At 36.9% G+C, this 21,046-nt stretch overlaps 1 protein-coding gene across 1 annotated transcript in view; it reads left to right on the plus strand.

The window, feature by feature from the left end:
- Positions 1-6,983: 6,983 nt before the first annotated feature.
- LOC108969947 overlaps positions 6,984-21,046 on the plus strand; it is a 28,873-nt gene continuing 14,810 nt past the window's right edge. The window contains exon 1 of the mRNA XM_018934996.1: positions 6,984-7,428. Coding sequence (XP_018790541.1) covers positions 7,011-7,428 — 418 coding nt within the window. The 5' untranslated portion in view covers positions 6,984-7,010. The remainder of the gene's footprint in view (positions 7,429-21,046) is intronic.

A 21,046-nucleotide genomic window follows, 5' to 3' on the forward strand; every position in this document is an offset into this window, starting at 1 on the left:
GGAGGGTTGAAGAATTAGTACACTGTCGAGAACTTTCAATCAACTTCAGTTTTAGATTCTTTGACTACAGCGGGATGTGCCTTCATATACAAGTAGCAGTACATCTACTGCTCCTGAGTGCAGCTTTCTTCCTTGCTTTCAGTTCGCTGACAGCGCGCTTAAAAAAGAACGTCTAGACTCCTTATCTCTAGCATAGAGCTATTTTATGATTACACTGGTCTGGGAGCCCGGCCGTAGTGTTATTCAAGAAACTGTAAGGCTGTTGAGCTCGTTTTTTCAGGTACTTCAGTCTCAATAACTGCAGAATGGAAACAGGTGGGAGCTCCGTTGGCATCTTCTGGTTCCCTACTTCGCTGTTATGTCAGCGAACGCAGTTACGCCGCCGCAAGGTCCTTCTGATCCTTGGTGAAATAACGGGAGTAGAAATAAAACAAGTAAGCAAATTTGTGATGGGTTCTAGACGTTTTTGACGATAGCTGATTTTCAATTTCAGGAATGTTTTTTCTTTTTGCCATCCCAAAGAACTGCACATAGTAGTCTAAGTACGCTCCCCTCGCAATGCTGAGGGATCAGTCATCTAGCTCTAGCCCTCTGTCAATCTTTGGGGCGTGCTCAAAAAAATACTGGGTCGAAAAATCACAAAACCGTCTGAGATCCATTTTGAACTTGTCTACTTCTAAGCAATACGGAAAAAAGTTTAAGTAAACAACACTGTACACAGTAGCTATTGAAACCCACATTAAATATTTTACTTGTATATACATATTATGTATGTAGGTATGCGTTAATATGTTATTTATATATGTTAAGTATATAAAAATTTTTGCTTCTGAAGGAACACTGATCGAGTCATTTGCTGCAGCTATTTCTACATTCTGTACATATAAGTATGTATGTGGTTGGAACTATGCATTTCAATGCCCGTGGGGAGGACCTTACTTCTTACTCGCATGTACACGCACACTGGCGCATTAAGTAGATGCATGGTGGTTGTGCTGCTAGTTGCACTAGTGTACAATACTTCGTTTTCTCTAGGTCCCGTGGCTGTCGCTTATGTTATTACTGTTGCTGCTACCTTTGTTTCGGGACTCGAATATTGCCGCACCTGAATAACTGGACAAACCGCAGTGGCACAACATATTTTTCGCAAGCGTTCAACATGCAACAAAAGGCGTAGACACGGTCGCTCCGTTGCAAAAAAAAAAAACGCACAAGTAAAAAATAAAAAAAAAAACAACAACAAAAGAAACCAAAAATTTGAGAAACAACGGCAACAAGCACAAAACACGCAGAATAAGTTGTTGTTACTATTGCACATGCAGCTTCTGTGCGTCGCGTTGCCATGTCTGTTGCTCGACATTTCTTTGCCGCTTAGCTGGCTGCTGTTGCCGCTGTTGCTGCCACACACTATAATTACCGCATCCATGTCGTTGCTTTGCTACTTCATAAATTAGCATGCCATATGCACATTTACTTTAGTTTTGCTTTATTTTTGGATAATATTTCCTTGCTGCAACCACCTTTGGTTGGTCCGCGTACCTTTTTTTTCTTGCATTTTTCTGTAGCTGCAACTTGTGTTGCCACTTTGTTTGAGATTTGTTTTTTATGCGCTTACTGTTAGCTGCAGCGTAGCTCTATTACTTATTTACTACTAGTTTCGCTACTTCGCCAACAACTTTTTGCTTGCGGCCCACTTTTTCCTTAATTCAACACTTGCTACCACGCATTTTCATTCGACAACGCGCAGTAACAGCAACGAGCCAACGATTTCCTTGGAAAACACCATCATACCCTCAGGATTGGAAAGGCACAAGCACGTACATACATACATTACACATGTATGYTGGCCAACTTGCAACATGTAATAAGTTGCACATTAGACTCCCGTATGCGCATAGACCGTACCACCACCATTCACTCAGGCCATTCATTCTGCTAGCAGCGCTACTGTTTTTCGAAGCGCCTACTTTATGCTTTTTTATGCCTCCACTGGTATTAATTTTTATCGTTATCGTCCCTGCTGCCGTTCGATCTACCCAACCATTAGCACTGACAACGCGGCGGTTAGGATTTTCAGCGGAATATATGTTGCCGCAATCGGCTCTATGCCCTTTCCACTAAATCAGCGTTGATAACTCTCCACAGTAACTCATAATCGATATACATTAAGGATTTGAATAATGTTTTAATCTGCGGCAGAAATTTTTGGAAGCGTGAAACAAAAATTTGGTAAAATCTTTTTGTAGTTTTGGTTAATGTTAGAGGGGAAAAGATAACTGGGAAAATAGGCATTGTTATCAGTGAGTGTCATTGTAAATATTCCTTAACTTCGAAGTTATGACCATCAAAAGTGCCGACACACGCCCGCAGAATGAGGCTGACAGGTCGAGAAGACAGCAGAAAATGTCTAGAGTAAGGCACCAGGAAAACAATGGCACATATTACATCTTGTGCACTTGTCCCGCATTGATAAAACGATGTAACCATCAGCAGTTTACTCGCTAGGATACACTAGGGGAGGCATCGATAATTAAGCCACAGAGTCTGTTAAAATTCGCATCAAGCGCAGAGAATGTAAAGGATGACTATTCCTTATGTTTCTAGTAACCGACTACATCTGGTATCGCAAAAATTGGTCTATGCGTCTATCAATGGTCTACCGGATTAACTAAACCTAACCTATCCTAAAAGTGACGTATATTCATAACTCGAAGAAATAAAAAAGTACTAAGTTCGTCTGTAACCCAACATTTTATAATGTCGTAATTACAGGAGGATGGAGTCATGTGTAGAAGTTCACGCCAGTGAGGAAAGTTCTCTGATCGCCATTCACTTGCGAGTGGCCAGAAACGACTATTTCGCATATGGCTCAAACAGCTCACGACTTCCGGTCTTTCACCATGTATAATCTGGGTAGCCTAAGAACAACGCACCCCATGAAAAATAATGCTCGAAAAGTCTACGAAATAATGCGGCGACTAACAGAAGGTTACAAGACCGGAGCATACTCTTGTAGAACCCAAGGAGGTGATATAGTAACCGATGTCAGAGCGCACTAAATCATGGCCGACGATTGGTATTTAAGTGTCTTCTGCCCAATCCGCAAAAAGGGAGACCCGATAATCTGCGCCAACTGCCGTGGGATAAGCTTCCTCAACATCGCGTATAAGGTTCTACCGAGCGTATTGTGGACAGATTAAAGCCGACTGTCAACAAACTGATTGGACTTAATCAATGTGGCTTGAGACCTGGCAAATCAACAACTGACCAGATATTCACCATGCGCCAAATCTTGGAAAGACACTCACCACCACTTCCTTGATTTCAAAGCTGCTTTTGACAGCACGAAAATGAGCTAACTTTATGCCGCGATGTCTGAATTTGGTATCCCCGCACACACTAATAAGCTGACGCTGAGCAACACTAAAATCTCCGTCGGGATTGAAAGGACCTCTCCGAATCGTTCGATAACCGTCCTGTTATATGGTGTATGCGTCGAATACGGCGCACCAAACGCTTCAAAACTCCAAAGTAGAATACCGAATAATAGTGGACAATACCCTTGAATCATAAAAACAAATCAGCACTGTCTTCACTTTTGACTTCTCCAAGTGCAATTTTTTGGGTTTCGGCTCGTCAAGTGCCTTCGGGATCATACTAAAAACACCACGTTTCGTCATCAGTCACTATATTGTAAAGAAAGTGTTTATACTTTTGGATCTCTTTAAAGATGTCCTTCGAATGTCGAATTTTGATTGGCCCACGTGTTGATCGTCATTTAGGTCCTCACGACCACTTTGAAAACGTTGAAACCACTCGTGCACTCTGCTACGGGATTGGCAATCATAGCCATAAACTTGTTTCATCAATTGAAACGTTTCGATAAAAGTTTTACCAATTTTAAAACAAAATTTAATGTTGGCTCTTTGACAATCGATAAAGAAAGCAGATTCTAACACACCAGTCGATATATAGATGGCGCTACCAGGGGCGCTAGAATCAAAAGGTTCTGTTTTATGTGGAGCTCAACTTCTATGACGCAATTCGAAAACCACTTGAAAATGAAATTTTCGCATGGTAGAGAGCGCGAATTATACGCGTGTCTTTTGCATGTTATATCTAAACGTACGATATTGGTATTCCGTTCTTGAGCTAGTCTACCGGTAAATCTCAATTACCATTGAACTGCCAAAAAAGTATAAAAATCCTGTAAGACTTCAAATCTCTTAAAAATTATTCCCATGCTTACCGCTTACATACATATAAAAGACGAGTATGAACATAAGTACTTTGTACATCAACCGATTTGTCGGCGAAATTAATTGATTTTTAACATCCTTTCATAACACTCAACGCCAATCTGGTAACCAAATAATATAATCAAAAAAATGGGACTATAACAATAGCAACAAAAACCAGTAACGACAACACAGCAACTTTCTCCCAACGACTAATTGAGATGGAAGCACATCAAAAGGATAACACGCCTTTCAACAGCTACAAACACATAAGTACCAACCGTAACAACAAAAGAAACATGTAAATAAAAAATGCACAACAAATGGAGACAATGACTAAGCCAGCTTCCTCAACGCCAGCGCTGACGATCCAGTTCAAATCAAGTTGATTTCATCGTTTGGCGCATCCGCAGCGGCTTTGAAAATTATTACGATTATGTTGATTATGGAGCCTGAGTTCAGCTGCCGTTTTTTGCTTTCTGCCACTGCTGTGGTTGAAGATCAAACGATCAAATGAATGCTGTTGTTGTTATTATTGCAATTGCAAATATGCTGACGCGGCATCAGCACAATTAAATCGTATGACTTGAAGTCGGCCCACTATACAAGTACAAGTGTCTCATTGGAGGATGCCAAGCGAACCCATATAGGGACGAGTGTACGTCTGTGTATGTGGTGAGGCGCTCAGGTCAGTTAATGCCACTCAAACCACTTCAAGTCGATCCGTTTGCTTGCATCCGTCGCGCCATCCGATCGAAGTTTCGATAAATGTCGAATGATCTTGCACACTTGTAACGTTCGCCGATTGCTTTATTTTCTTTCTTATATAAATTTTTTTTTCTGTTGCTTTCGTATTGTACGCGTGCACTTGAAATGCCATTGTAAAGCTGAGTAGTTGAGAACGGCCAACACATTGCTTGTTGCATAGTGTCCGCACACGCCCAATTCAACAGGTGAGAAAATAAGATCACATGTAGAGACCTTACCAGCAATGCACAGTGTTTGGTTGTGCGGGAAAATGCCCATAAAAGATATTCTTACTGAAATTTCAAATGTCCATAGTTGGAAAAAGATATGATTTACCCAGGGCACATATTATTAAAACCCTGAGCTTGAATACTTCGTTAAGAAAGCTTCGATTTAATGCGTGATGTAACAACAAACAACTTTATTAAGGGGTGACATGGATATCTTCGGTTGAAAAACAGCTTATTTTCAAACATTTTTTCATATAAAAATTAAATATTTTATTAGAATTTTTTCTTGTGACCAACATATATACACTATTAACTAAGAAATTGTGAATTTTTTGGGAAAAAAAATATTTTAAATTCGGCCAATGCAATGCTATTTATGGTATCCCTTCGGAAAAAAGATGCCCCCGCGTTGGCAGGATAACTCCTAATAGGAGCATCTAAGATAAAAAAAATGCATGTTTTAGTTAAAAACTGAAAATTTTATTTTTGGCCATTGTAAGAATAGAAATAGATATTTTTAATTTAAGCGACAAATGCCAGCAGTCAATGAGTTTGATGGGTGGTCAACTGGTAGTAATAAGAATTATAAGATCTGACCGGAGACTTAAATCTGGTACCAATAAGAGCAGTTAGGCCTTGCAGTGCGCTGTAATCTGCTCATTATATTTGGTCTTTTGGAGAAATTCGTGGTGGCTGTGGTTGAAACCTAAGGCAGGTATAATTGAAAATTCAGCTCAGTGTGGAGTCGCACTGCGGCCGGGTGCCAGAGCCATAGCACAGCTAATGTTTTAAATCGGCCTCGAACCCGGCCAATTTGGAAAAGGGACACCAAACCAATTGGCAAAAAAGCTTGTAGAGTTTAAGACGCTGATCAACGCATTGTGTTGATCTATGCGCTTTTAAGCACCGAATGAATGAAAACACACCAGCTTTGAAAGTATTCCTTCAGGAAGTAGAGGAAGAACTCCACTCCATTGGAAAGACCAAATAAAATAATATGATGCTATACTTGAATATGCTAAAGAGCCTTTTTAATAATAATTTTGTTGCAATTTCGATTCCGATTTGATAATATGAAGCTTCGTTGACTTCATAGTAGAGGTTTATCTACAACCTAATCTCTTCAGTTGAGTGAATTTTTTCCATTGAATCAAATTTTTAGTCCGAGAAAACAGAAATAGTCTCCGGTTACCCAATTTATAGTGTAATTCCTTCAATCAACGAAGCCTATTCATGAATGTTCGTGAATATTATGACCAACGCATTCCTTTGATATAATATGTTGTTAACTAACTAACTCAATTTCCTTTTTCGGCCACCCTACACAGTTTTCCGAACTTTCGCGATGTCTTATTGTGGTTTTCCAAAATGTAGTTTGATCTCAAGACCAACACTTCAAAACTATCATGAAACTTTACGGGATTCTAGTTAAGTTTAGTACTCTAAGGCAAGACAAGAACAAAAATTTCTTGTTTATGCCGCTTTATTTCCATCAGACCAGATACTTATCAACCCCTTCTGATCCCATTGAACAAATGTTTCATAAATCCGAACATAATTATAGAGAGGCAGAAGATCTTAACATTTTTGTTATCAAAATATTATAGATTTATCTGTTTGCGGTTTGAAATTGTGTATGTTTTTGTTTTTTAATTTCTTTACGATATTTGGATTTTCAAAAATTGATTTAAATTAAACGACATTAGATTTATTTTATTTTTGAATTTTATTTTGCAGCTTATGTCAATATGCATCATTATACGTCATTTCTGACATACTGTAGCATAGGATAAATATGTACGTTCTATACATATATACTTTTTGCATGCTTCCAACAATGACGTTGCTAAAAACTCCTTTCCATTCATTCATTCATATGCTATTCGAATCATTTCGAAGTCCTGCACAACAACCAACACCATGGATAAAAATATGTATGAACATACATACATACATAGTAGTAATGGCGCAAGGAAATGCCAAGACGATCTCATTTAATTCCACAACTAAGCGCGATTTCTGTATTGAAGCGCCAGATGAAGGTCAAATTGAAAAGGGTGCACAACAACAAATTACATGTTGTACGGACTCGGACGATGTACAGTTTAAATATCGTTACAACGTAATGTTATTAGAAACCACCAATGAATTGTTTTGGACTTCCGCTGATTTGCTGATTAAAGCAACCAAGCGAACTGCGAACAACGCCGAAGGTAAGTGTCACTGGCGCTCCAGAAAAAAAAAACCAATTATACTATACTATATATAAATATTTTTTTATTTGAAGTGACTAATATCAGGGCATGATTTTAGTAGTTTATGGCTCAAATTTTCGGCTGCGATCACTAAGATCTTTTCGCCGCGATATGACCCTTTCTGGGTCGCTATACGCCAATTTTTCCCAAAACTCCCGCATATTGTTTTTGCTATTACTGTTAAATGGTTTTTCGATGTAGTTGGTGGTTCCATTCACTGCCTACTTTTTTGGTTTGCTGATCAAATTTCATAGATAAACTAACATATACTATATGAAATCATATATATGTACATAAAACTATTTTGTGAAAACAGTGTACAAGCATATAGACCTTTGTATGTATGCGCCAGCGCTAGAAAAACTACTCATTCATGTGCGCAACTCAAAAGCCGATATCAAGATCACTTTGACCATCGCGCAGTCAGCCGCCTAGCTGGCGCTCCGGCAGGCTGACCAGCGTTTTTGGTATACTCGTGTATATTTTCCAGTCATGATTTGAAGCTTTTAGTGGCATTTCCTTTTGATTGAAATCACGGCAGTTTTGCCGATAATGGCCAACCATTTTAGTTGGCCTGACATGGCGCTTCATTGACTCACTGTATATACACACAAACACACATATATATATACGTACATGTATGAGTAGAAACATATGTTGTATTGTAAGTACATCCATCAGCAATCAGGTAGCTGTCGCTGCTGTTCGGTGTAAGCCCGGTAGCTAATTGATTTTGTATTTTAAGTGTAGTCTGTCTATAATAACCAACCGACACGACTTCCATCGCGGCTTATTGGCGGAGTAAGCCCGCACCTTGCCAGAATTCCTTTGCTCATACATGGTCTGAAGTAAGCGAGCATGTGTTGCGTTATGTACATGTATGTGTGTGTGTGTATGTGTGTGTTTGTTTGATTCAGTGTAAACTCAGCGTATAATTGTTGTGAGAACTTGCGGCAATATCGCTTGCATAAATTATTATGTTATCATATATAGTATAATATCTATACTAACTTATTGAGTAGTACCATAAAATGAAAATTCCTTCGTCAAACCTGTAAGTGATTTTAAGTTGTTCATTATAATGGAACTAGAAATATATTGTCAATGTGCCGTGAGTTGTAAGAAATGTTTATATTATATTACAACAAATAATACATACAACTTACAAGTCCAGTAAGTGATGTAAATATAAAAAGTTTCAAATGATAGCTATTTCAATGCTTCGATTTTCGCCTAATTTGATTATTTGTAAATTTCAAACATTTAAATTGTTCCACAATGTCCATATATGTATGTATATTAAAATTGGAGTTTTTTCGATAAAAAATAATGGACTGGTTGATTTATGGATAGTGAAATTGGTTACTACGAATACAACGTTTTATGTAATACTTGCGAAGGCGGTAATCGTTTATTTATCCATCCATGAATGAGAAAGGAACTTGAATCAGCTCCAAGGTCACTTCAAAAAAGAAATCGAAATAGATGCTGAAATAACTAAATAACCATAGAGTTGATATTGAATTGATAGTGATGAAAACAAAAAAGAAGTAGTCTCAAATGATACAAACTACTGTTGAAAAATAAGGGAATAGAACAAGTAAATGAAATTTATATCTTCAGCTTGTGAATAAAATCATCTATAGGTATATCAATAAGCTTTTACGTACCAAAGAGATATAGTCAAATTGTCTCCCAAAATATGACTTCATGGTAGTAGCTTTCGGTAATGCTGCCTGAAGGTATAGTTTGGATCAAGGTTCTGCAGGGACACATTTTTCGATACCGCTTTCCTGCCCTTAAAATTTATTTTATGTGCTAAAATTTCTATATAACTTTGTTCATATGTTATTTTTTCTTCCTTACTGACGTAGACACCACCTATGCGGTTATAGCCGAGTTTACAACACCGCGCCATTCGTTCTTCCTGTTTGTTGTATTGGTGTCCTTCTCCACCTACTCCAACAGAGTGGAGGTTATGACCACTCGTTTGAGTCCTTGTCCCGTCCATCGCATCTTAGACCTTGATCAACCACCTTGGAAGCGCCCCCTCCCCCATTCAAGAAGTCGTGATGTATAAGAAACTCGAGGTGTATGAACTGGCGTTGTCTTGATGAAAAAAAATGTTTCTCTTATTGTCCAAATCTGATCGTGACGATTTTCTTTTTCAGACGATCCAATTGGTGATATTACATGCCTATGTTAAGAATTTCATCTTAGACGAGCAGTTCATGGCAAGGGATCAGACAATCTCAGAAAACACTTAACAAACCTGTCAATCCTCACTTGACCACCGTTTACACTGGCTCACAGTTATTCGACAGCGACTGTTTTCGCTTGACGTTGTCGTAAGTGAACCAGTTCTCATCGCAAGAAACCATCTATTTTAGAAATTGATTGAAATTGATTTCAGTGCGTTATTTAAGGTATTTTTCACAAGTAGTGTTGTTCGATGAAACACCGAAGTTGATGAAACACAAATATATATCTGTACTCTTAAAAATTACTAAAAGCACGATAAATCTATAGCAAATACGCCACGACAGTAAATTTTACCTCCGAGATGGTATGAAACCGTAGATAAAATTGGTTAATGGACTTGGCACCGCCCACATTTAGGTGAAATCACATATCTCGACCAACCAAATTCGTATTATTTAATTATCTAGTATACAAATCAAAAATAAATTATTATAACGATATAAAACTTTTTACAAAAATTGCCTTTGACATACTATCTAAGTACTAAAAATTGACCAAATCGAAAAAGAAACTGTTCAAACCCACCAATAAGTGATATACATATATAATTGAAATTAGGAGAGAATCCTTTTCTAGTAATAGTACCTCTGTGTATCAAAAAAGGTTTGAATAGGGTCAATACTTCCCTTAGCCCTCATATTAAACAAAAGAATAGCAAAACTTTTAAAAGTTCCTTCAGTATAAGCAATCCAACTTTTTCTAAACAAAAATTTCAAAAATGTTGAAGTCACTTTGAAAACTTTGCATTAGCTGACCTAAAATAACATTATTTTGCCAAACTCAATATATTTGCAAAAATATTGTAAAAACATATGTACATATAATATTTGCACGAAATTAAAGTAGAAGAATATCTGTAAATTCGCATTTGAGCGAAACAAAAACAATGCACTGGCGAAAATGGCGTATGAAAAACAAAAACGGTCAAAATGGGTTGGCCGAAGGCAGTGCCCTCGAACAAAGAGCAAAAGTAAACAAATTTAAACAGCGCATTGGATGGAACGCTAACATTCCGAAAGGAGGCAGCACACTGATCCGTTGCAAAAGTGCAAATGCATTATGATGCGTAGCTAAACCCTTTTGCAAAAGTAAACAGTGCAGAAATCATTTTCGCTTTTCCCTTTTCCCAATTCGCCTTGCACGTTGGCGCATAATGAACCTCAAGGTTTTCAGCAATTTTCGCTAACTGCCGCAGCCATGCTGGGGTAGCAAGTGCAATGCAGGTGACTTAGCCTAACGCAGCTCTCAGCAGCCACTTGAATTGACACCGCATGCACCTGATGGACACGCACTAGACTGATCCTATTAGGCCGGTCGCACAATGCTGGACGTCGTATTGGCTAGTTGGCTGAGGTGCGACGGCATGCTGATTGAGTAGCCGTCTGGCGCCAGCACTACTTGAACTCACGGAATTAGGGCGTTAAACTATTTAATCCAGTTTTACTTAAGACTCTTTCGGTAAACAGTTTTCGGCGTTTTTTCCAATTCTCTGCTTTTCCGATCTTTAAATTGTTTTTCTTTGAGCTAAGCTGCCTAAAATGCGTGCCAGGTACATATTTGCATACCTACGTTCATGTGTATGAATGTATGTTTTTATTTTCGCTCGATAACTAAACGATTGATAAACACTACCTCATTTCCAATTCTTTTTTAACAAATTATAAATTTAATTTTAATGGAATAGGAAATAGTCCTAAAAGCTCTGTAGAATATTATATGCTTGGAAAAGAAACTGTTTCCAGAAGTGAGTTCCAATTGCTACAGAGTCGCATCAAATGCTTGTCGAGGCATATGGTGATTATGTTCTATAAGAAGCAATATGCATAAGGTGGTTTCAATGGTTCAAAGGTAATGATTTTGATGGGAGAAATCAAGAACGTGGAAGACCGCCAAAAAAGTTTGAAGACGTCGAACTGCAAGCAATATTAGATGAAGATGATACTTTGAGTCAAAAGCGAATGGCAGACATGTAAAATGTTGACCATCAAACAATTTTATACCGTTTGAACGCTTTTGGGAAAGATCAACAAGTGTGGGAAATGGGTGCCACATGAATTGATAGAAAAAAAAATGGAAAACTGAAAACACTTTTGTGAAATTTTGCTTTAAAGATACGAAAGAAAATCAGTTTTGCAACGAATTATCAGTGGGAAGAAAAAATGGATTAGTTGGTTAGTAGGGGGTGGTATATCATGAGCTTCTTTCAACTTCCTTGAAACTGTTAATACTAATCGCTACCGACAACAAGTGATCAATTTGAATCATGCATTCATCGAAAAACCAGACCAAAATGCGCCAGAAGACGCGGCAAAGTAATTTTGTTATATGACAATGCACCTGCACACAAAGCAAAATCGCTTCAGGATACTATCAAAGTACTTGGCTGGAAGCTGCAACCTCACCCGCTGTATTCACAAGATTTGGCTCCTTCCGTTTAGTATTTGTTTTCATTGATGGGACCCATATTGGATGAGCAGCACTTTAAATCCTACGCAGAAGTCGAAAATTGAGTGTCTGAGCGGTTTGCTTCAAATGATGAATATTTCTATTGACATGGTATCCACAAGCTGCCAGAAAGGTAATCAAAATGCGTAAAAAGCATTGGTCTATACTTCAAATTATTATAATTTTTCTTTACTTTCCCATACAAAAATAATATTTCATTTTCACAAAAGACGCCGGTTTATTTATATAAATGATCAGTGTAACGAGTTGAGTCCATTAGCCATGTTCGTTTCTCTGCCAGCCAGTCCGTTCGTCCGTTTTTATATGTATATGCGAATTAGAACTTTAGTTTTGGAAATATCGATCTGATTTTTCACCCTTCCGTTTTCACACCATCGGACTACTGTAACATATGGCTGCCAAACTGATCGATTGGAATGAAGTACTTTTAACGTATTACTTAAGAAAGTGTGTACTAATGAATATCTATTTTGTCACCTTCAAAGTAATCACCTCCAGATACATATCTCCAATCCTCAAAGCAGTTAAAAAGTAATTTTTTGTGATCTTGGTTAGCCTCCTCGTCCTATCGTAGCGTAGAGTGGTGCTTTCATGTTCCTTTTCAGTTTTGAGAGCAAAACAGTCATTGGGTGCCAGGTCTGATGAATACAGTGGGCATTATCATGGTGCAAAAGCCACATTTTAATTTTCCATAAATTTTCGTTTTAGTAATTTTTTTTTTAGTTATTTTCAAATTTGTTTAGTTATTCCATCGGGAAAAGATTTTGTCAAAATTCCAGCATCTCTTTTAGTGGCTGGCATTATAAAGAAGCTTCTCGACTTATGACGGAGCTCCAGCAGATTTTCAAAGAAACTGTGAACTTAATTTTATATACATACATACATAATATTATAATATATGAAAAGAAATTAAGTGAAAGTAAAATTCTCAAAATCTCTTTTCCCAATGTTTATTTATCTAAAATTATTTCCGTACATGAAAAGTGGCATCTGTTTATTTTACACAAATAAAAATTTGCATAAAAAAATAATAGAAGAAAAACATACTTCTTGATCAAAATCACCCACTGTGCTTGCGAATTTTGGCACTTTAGTGCGAGAGCGTGTACTAAATTTACAGTTATATTAATTTTATGACATTTTTCCGTTCATAAAATTTTCAAAAAATATTTCATATCTGCAACTCAATTTTTTATGATTTTATTTCCGCCTCGCGGTGGACTATCAACCATTTCAATTTTAATTATGTAAACTCGCCTATAGGCAAATTGCTAATTTTGGCAGCAAATTGTCTTACTTTTCACTTTGGCTGTTGCCTGCAGAAAGACTGGCTGCGGTTGCCTTGATATCTGCGAAGACTTATGCGCATGTGTGAATATAAGTGAGCAAATCACTTTTTCATTTTCGATATGCGTGTTTGGCCTCTTCACTAAGCGTTACTCTGCAAGGGTCAACTTCCTAAGCTTTGAGCTGTATAATAACAGCGACAACATCAATATTAAGGTAGTATATTATTGTTTTTTCTTTTTTTGTTTTGATGTTACGGTCTCAGTGATTTGCTTTTGATACTTTTTTGCACTGCCTGCAGAATAAATTAAGTTGAAGATGCGACTTTTTGGTTCTTGTAAGCAATTCCAAATCGCTAAGGCCTCTTGGCTAAATTTTAGCTGTAGCTCTTTTATTTTTATAGAAATAGAACCGTTTGCGTGCTCATTCCATTTTTGGTGAACTTATTTAGGTGAAGGTGTAAATGTGCCATATTTGAAATCTAGTTGGTGTGCTACTCACCAAAAAATGGTTCAGAAGTTCTTGGGAATAAAATCATACTCTTTGCAAATTTAATATATGAAAAACTGTTATATTTTCCTCCACTCAAGCCTTAAAAGTCATGCTTATCTCTCTAAACTCACTCGAGAGTCCATGCCTCTCCCACAAAGAGCTATTTCGGGCGAATGCGAAAATAAAAACTCTTATATAATCACTTAATGTAACAAAAGCTACTTTCAATCTGGTGGGAAAATTTCGCAAACAATGCTTGTAACCATCTTTCAAGTGGCTGAATGCTCAGATCAAACGGATAATTGAACAATTATTCAATTCAATAGTATGAGAGAATAATAATTTCAAAGCAGTATTCAAAGGAAACTGGGTGAAGACAATCGAAATTTTACAAAATGGCGAAATTACCGCTACCGTTTAATTGTTTGATGAAAGATGCCGTTACAGAAATTGACGGCTCAGTTGGGTCATATTATTTGCGATTTTATCTTACCAAATGGTTAAACGGTCACAACAAGTTGAACAAATCAGTTCGAGAGTTAAAGTGATTATGTTTTATTTTGGACAAAGCCTTAAAATATACTGCTTCTATTTATCATAAAATAGTATACTATAAATACAAATGTTCTAATATCTCGTAGAAGACCGCTACTAGACTGGTATATTCGTTTTCTCCTCGTGGGGAAGAGGTCATTTCTGTCGAGACTACTCGCCTCTTAACCTCATTAAGAGAACACGGTCATACGTCGGTATTATCGATGCGGATAACAAGCTCAATTCGAATCAGTTTCTACGTCGTTTCGGAACCGTTGACTAGACATTAATCTACTTGTACACCTCAGAGACCAAGGAACAGTGAACTTCACCAGCCAACCTGCTTCTAAACTATTGAAAACTACTCATTAGGGTTGAAAAGGAAATAGCCACCGTCTCTTGGGACTCACAAGGTGTCCCGATTAGCGTAAAAAATTACCGCCTTTTACAAAAAATAAGGCGCTCTTTCACCATCACTACATGCTAAGTGGTCGCATTAGATTAGGAACTGCATTCTATTCTACAGTCTATGTCCGACTTCTAAATTTTAATTCTTTCTTTCTAGGTTCAATAGTTATTGGATCACCAATACAATTAAGTGAATATGTTCAAATACAATCGTGCGCAATTGAGACTCGCAGTTTCAAAATTCCTTGAAAATCACATTTAAATTTTTTGCTCACTGCTGTATTAAGCGAATACATACATTCCTCTATAATAAGTCAGTACATAGTTCAATAATTATGCCGCTCATCCATTATTAACATACGAATATCATAACCAGGTTTTCCCTATAAACACATCCATAGAGTTCTTATGACTTCACCATACTTGACAATGAACATACACACACACACACCTGTGTTTGCTTACATATATTCAGCGAGTGTTACGGATTGCCCGGCAATACAGTAACAATTGTGGAAAACTACCGGCCTTACAAATATCCAGCACGGTGAAGCATTCGTTGTAAAGTGAATCACTATCGGAATGGCGGTAAGTGGTTGAAACACTTGCCGTTTCTCAAAGGTGTTATATCGTACCTACCTCAACAATGTGAATTTGACGCTCTGCCTTCAATTGTTTTCGAATATTAAATTTATTCGTCTCTAAAATATGCATATGTACGTTTATATAATATCTAGTGCTTACAGTATAATACACTCGTGTTGCATGCCTCTGCGTAGTTGCCATTTAAAGTACATACATAGTTCATTGCAGTAATTGCAGTGAAATATAAATTATGATAACTTTTTGAGTTAATTAAATTGTATATGCAAAAAAATTGTATCGCTAAGTTGACGTATTTTAGGAGGATTCTATGACTCTGTCATGCCAGGTATGAGTACAGTGGCTAGAGCTCAAGGGATTAAGTTAGTCTAGGATTTTAAAAATCGTTGTTTTTTTCTCTTAAAGTACATTTATGCTGCTAAAAACATTATTTAATTGGAATATTTCAATATCCCCAGAATCAATTATCATACATGAAAGTATTTTCAATGTTGCAACTTGTCCTAACTCTCGTTTTTGTATTAGATTAAAATTCACTGAAATGCTCAAATTTGACTCTTTCCAAGGGTCTAAATATTTTCCTAAAGCAGTACTCTGCTTCGAGTGCTCATCAAACTTCAATTCTCGGTACTTCAGAAATAATTAGACACCATATAAAGAGATTTTCGTTGCCTAACCAGCATTAATCTAGTTTTTTAACAGCAATTGCGCAAGTTATCTTTTCGTCCGAAGCTATGACCTTCACTTAAGTACTTATATGCAGTTTTGAATTTCAAAAAATCGAAATTTTTGCATATAAACAGCAATGGTACATATATTTCAAATAGTTTTGAAGATAAGATCGTATTTAATAATTTTATCATTTAATAACCGGCTTCCAAACTTTTAAAGAGAACTACTTCAAATCGACTGAACCGATCGGCTTACAACTTTTACAAGACCTTTCATATATTCCCGAAAATATAGAAGAGAGAGTCAATTCGGCGTCGTTCGCAGCAACTCGGACTAGGGTATGCAATGACTTGAGGCATTTTACGTCAAGATATTAAATTGAAAGCGCACAAAATACAGCTTGTCCAAAAATATCCAACATTTCTGGCTCAATGGGTATGTAAACAAGCAAAATTTCCGCATTTGATACGAGGAGCATGCTGAAGAGATTCAGAAGCTGCCATTTCAACCAGAAAAGCAACGGTTTGATTTGTTTTGTATTCCGATGGAATCACCAGTCCATATTTCTTCAAAAATGATGCCGGTGTGAATGTAACCGTTGTCATACCAAGATAACCAATTATTTGATACTTGAAAATGAAGCTCCTGATCTCGACGACATTTGGATTCAACAAGACGGCACCACATCACGCATCAATCAATGCAATTATTGAGAGAACTCGTCGGTGAGCAGATAATTTCAAGTTTTGAACCGGTGGATTGGCCACCAAGATCGTGCAATATCATACTACTTATTAGACTTTTTCCTGTGGGGATATCTAAAGTCTAAAGTCTATGCGGACAATCCCGCTTCGGTTCAGGCTTTGTTGCAAAACATTTCGTAATTCCGCACTACACTAGATCAGCTCCGCTCCATTTTCAAATGAGCCAATAAAATCAACAAGAATTGAAAATACTTCCTGATCTCACTTTACCAGGCGTCGTCAATATTAAGTAATTCTTAACACCATACATAACCAAAGTTTGCGGTTGCAACAAAGTAATACACTTTGAGCTCGATCATTTAATTTACTAATCAAAATGATTTCATATTTCATTAATATTATTAAGTAAACGCTTTAAAGTAACTTTTGAACAACGAAATCAACTATGCGTTAAAAGAAATGGCCAATAGATGTTTTGAGTCTAACCACAAACAAGGAAAAAATAGGAATGCACAAAAAACCACGAACCCCTAAAACGATTTGAAATAAAAAACCGAGTTTAAATAAACATTAAATAAAACGAATCATTTCAACTAAGCGGACCGGAAGTCGTAAATCAATTTTTCCCCCTTCCAACTACTGAATGTAGCTTCTTAAGTCCACAGCTATTTCGATTTTTTTGTTATATAAAAGGGCAGTACAGTGGTTAAGTAAAAACAAAAAAACACAACACAAACAAACGGTCAACCATCGCGGCAACGGTGTTTATGAATGAAACATGCAAGCGCATCAGTGCTGCCCAATTTCAGCTAAGACGACAGCTATAATAATAGGGCCGACTTCGCCGACAACGCGCCGTCTTCGACATACTAGCCAAAGGTAACAATAATCACAACAAAAATAAATACATTTATATATGCCTACATATGTTAAATAGTGGTGAAGCTGACGATCTTGGAACGAATGCGTTGATGAAAATGGGAAAAATCAAAGCATATTGGTGGAGGCTTTGATGAGCCCAAGGCGTAGAAAACACCAAGCAAACGGTAGGCGCTTGGTAAATTTGTGACATGGCGTCTTGAAGATTTACGGATCAACATGCAATCAGTCGTATGGCGACATTTACATCATGCAAAAGTGCATGTGAGTGTGCGTGCGCATGGATGCCATCAAAGCTGGGAAGCAAAAGTAAAAAACGCGATCTTCCGTTTTGTTCAGAGTGACTAACAACAAATCTCCATTTTTTAAATGCCTAGCATGTTTGTATATTAGTATATGCACGCATATGTGCGTGTGCGAGTATAAACGTAACTATGTGCATATGTATATCTAATAGAGATACCAGTGTTTTCTTATTATTATTTAATTGGGGAACATCTCGTCTAGTATATACGTACAGAGAGTCTTTGTTTATTGTCGTACTATCGGTTTAAAGTCGCCCCTTCACTCAGATAAGATTCAAGATTTTTTCCTATCAATAGGGCTAGCAAAGTCCTACTGCTCTAGACATGTAGGATTTCAAAACTATAAGTTGTTGTTGGTTTAAACATATATTTTGAGGTCCTAAAATAGTTTTTCAATTATAGGTAAAAACTAAAAAACGAGCTGATTTTGATCGGCTAGTTTGTATGGGAATTACATGCTATAGTAGTCTGATTAATATAATTTCTTCAGATATATTTTGCGGTGGATAGTAGAGGATCTCAACATCTCTAATGGATCGATTGAACACGTTTTAGTTAATGATTCGGGTATTTTTTCCAAAAACGACGTCGAGTAAAAGGGCAAACGAGTGTTTGACAATGTTGCTGAGAACTCTACACTCATCAAATGCATCATTACTGGTGATGAAATATGGGTATGTGAATATGGCGGTGAAACTATCAAATAATCTAGCGAACGACGCTTCGCTGAAGACCAGCAGACGATTATTACAAATCACGGATTAGGCTATAACAATATTGAAACAGGCGATAATAATTATTTTTATTAAAAAATTTAATTTTTTAGTCTGGGATTTGATCGGAAAATATACTTAATAACAGCCCTTACCGCGGGGAAATGTTAATGCGTGATATCACTTTCAAAATGTTTCCGTAAAATCCATCCGAGACATATTACATTTTTTAAATCCTCGATAATACCTAAACGTTACTTCAAAGGAAGATTCACTATCCGACTACTCCCTACTATACTCCGTATTGATGTTACTTAGAAATATCGCCCGAACATTGAGGATACAAATTACATTTAAGCACACTTTAAATTTAAAATCAATCAAATTATCTCTAAACCATTAAACTGTTTACACACGTCTCTGCAGCAGAATTTTCAATACCCGGCTGTTTCCAATTCAGAGGCTTTCTTCGCTGTTGAGAGCAATTGATTTTGATGCTTTCAAGTATCTTGTTACATTACTCATTATATAGCTTAAGGAGCGTTGCATTCTCTTGACTTCTTCCATTTCTAAAAAGTAACGCATTTTTTCTCTTTGTTTTTGTTAATTATTTACGCGCTGTTGGGGAATATTTGACCCTTTTATTAACTGAAAATAAATAAAATTGTTTATATTACATTTATTCGAAACTAAATGAAAATTACTGAAGGATACTGACTTTTTTGAATGAGAAAACACTGCGTATGTAGTATATCAGAAAACAAGTACAAATTATAATTGTTGTTCGTTTAGCTACATATACTTGCCCCAGTGATGCTGCAACTTCTTTGAGCCGACTAAAAAATATATTTTCTAAAGGTCTACTAAGCCTCTGTGGCGGCGATAGGCTCCCATCCTACTGAAGTTTCTGCTAAGCGAGAAAAATTTCACTATTCGAAAACAAAAATAATGTTAGTCTGTTGGTTTCCATTATATGAAGGCATTCGGTAAAGATTCGACCCTCCCCATCGAAGGTGAAAGAAATCATTCGACCGTTTTTGACTATTTTTTAATGACAGTTGGAATGTTGGCAGTAGCATCATAAAAAGCAGGACAGAAGATGAATTTCGCATGTTTCATATAACTCCTACAGATATATAGTATTAGGATGTTGAGTTTATTACATCGTTTTCAATAATTATTAACTATTTGATTAGCATTAATTAGGTTATAATAAGTTAAGTTTAGTTATAGGCTAGTACCGAGATGAAAAAATAGCAATGAAGTTCGCAGTACCGAGAATTTGGAGGAAAGCTGAAAATCATCCCTCAGTCTATTATTTTTGCACCAATGGTAAAAATTCAAGGAAGATATTTTATTTTGATCTGTCATCGACATCCGCTTCAATACCACATAACATGACTATTGAAAAATTTTCCGTCTACCACAGTAAGACACATTTTGTTGGCAAAGTTCAACATAATTTTTTTTTACTCAACACAATCGCTTTCAAGGGTGTTACACATTATAGCAACGTTCCACCTTCCACCTTCGATTCGTGCTTCGCTTCAGAAATGCTTCAGTTACAGCGATCACCTTCTTCATTCGACGAAAATTTCTTCCCAGCGAGCATTCTTTTGAGATCTGAGACAGGAAATAGTCTCTGGGGAATATATCTGTCATTTCTTTCTTCAAACGGTCCAATAAATGTGAGTAATATTCGCTAATGATAATCCTTCATTTTTCAAGGTAGTCAATAAAAATTATTCCATGCAATCTCAAAATACAGACCCCATAACCTTGATATCTGACTGTTGCGCTTTGGAGCAGGTTCATCGTGTGCAGTCCATTCGGATGACTGTTGATTGCACATTAGAATGAAACGATGTAGCTATATTTTATACATTGTTACATGTCGATGCAATTACTCCGGTTTAAAACGCCCAGAAACACTGCTTCGAATCATCAAGTCTGTGTTGTTTGTTGAAAATTGCGCGGCACTTTGCACCGATCTTTCGCATATCCATATATTCGCGAATGATATGATGTACACGTTCAGTTGATATTAGTGCCTGCTTTTTCGAACAACTTTACATAACAAAATTATTTATTTTGTGAACTTTTCTCATGTTTCCGTCGGTAATAGCTCTTTAGGACGTCCACTGCCTTCTTCGTTCAAAACCCAAATCAATCTCTTACACGTCGTTCTCGAGCGTTGGTCATCTCTGTGACGTCGTTATGGCGAATTTTGAGAAAATATCTTCTAATACAT

Source organism: Bactrocera latifrons, unplaced genomic scaffold (assembly GCF_001853355.1).
Source record: "Bactrocera latifrons isolate USDA-ARS-PBARC rearing strain unplaced genomic scaffold, ASM185335v1 scaffold_27, whole genome shotgun sequence".
Classification (NCBI taxonomy): domain Eukaryota; kingdom Metazoa; phylum Arthropoda; class Insecta; order Diptera; family Tephritidae; genus Bactrocera; species Bactrocera latifrons.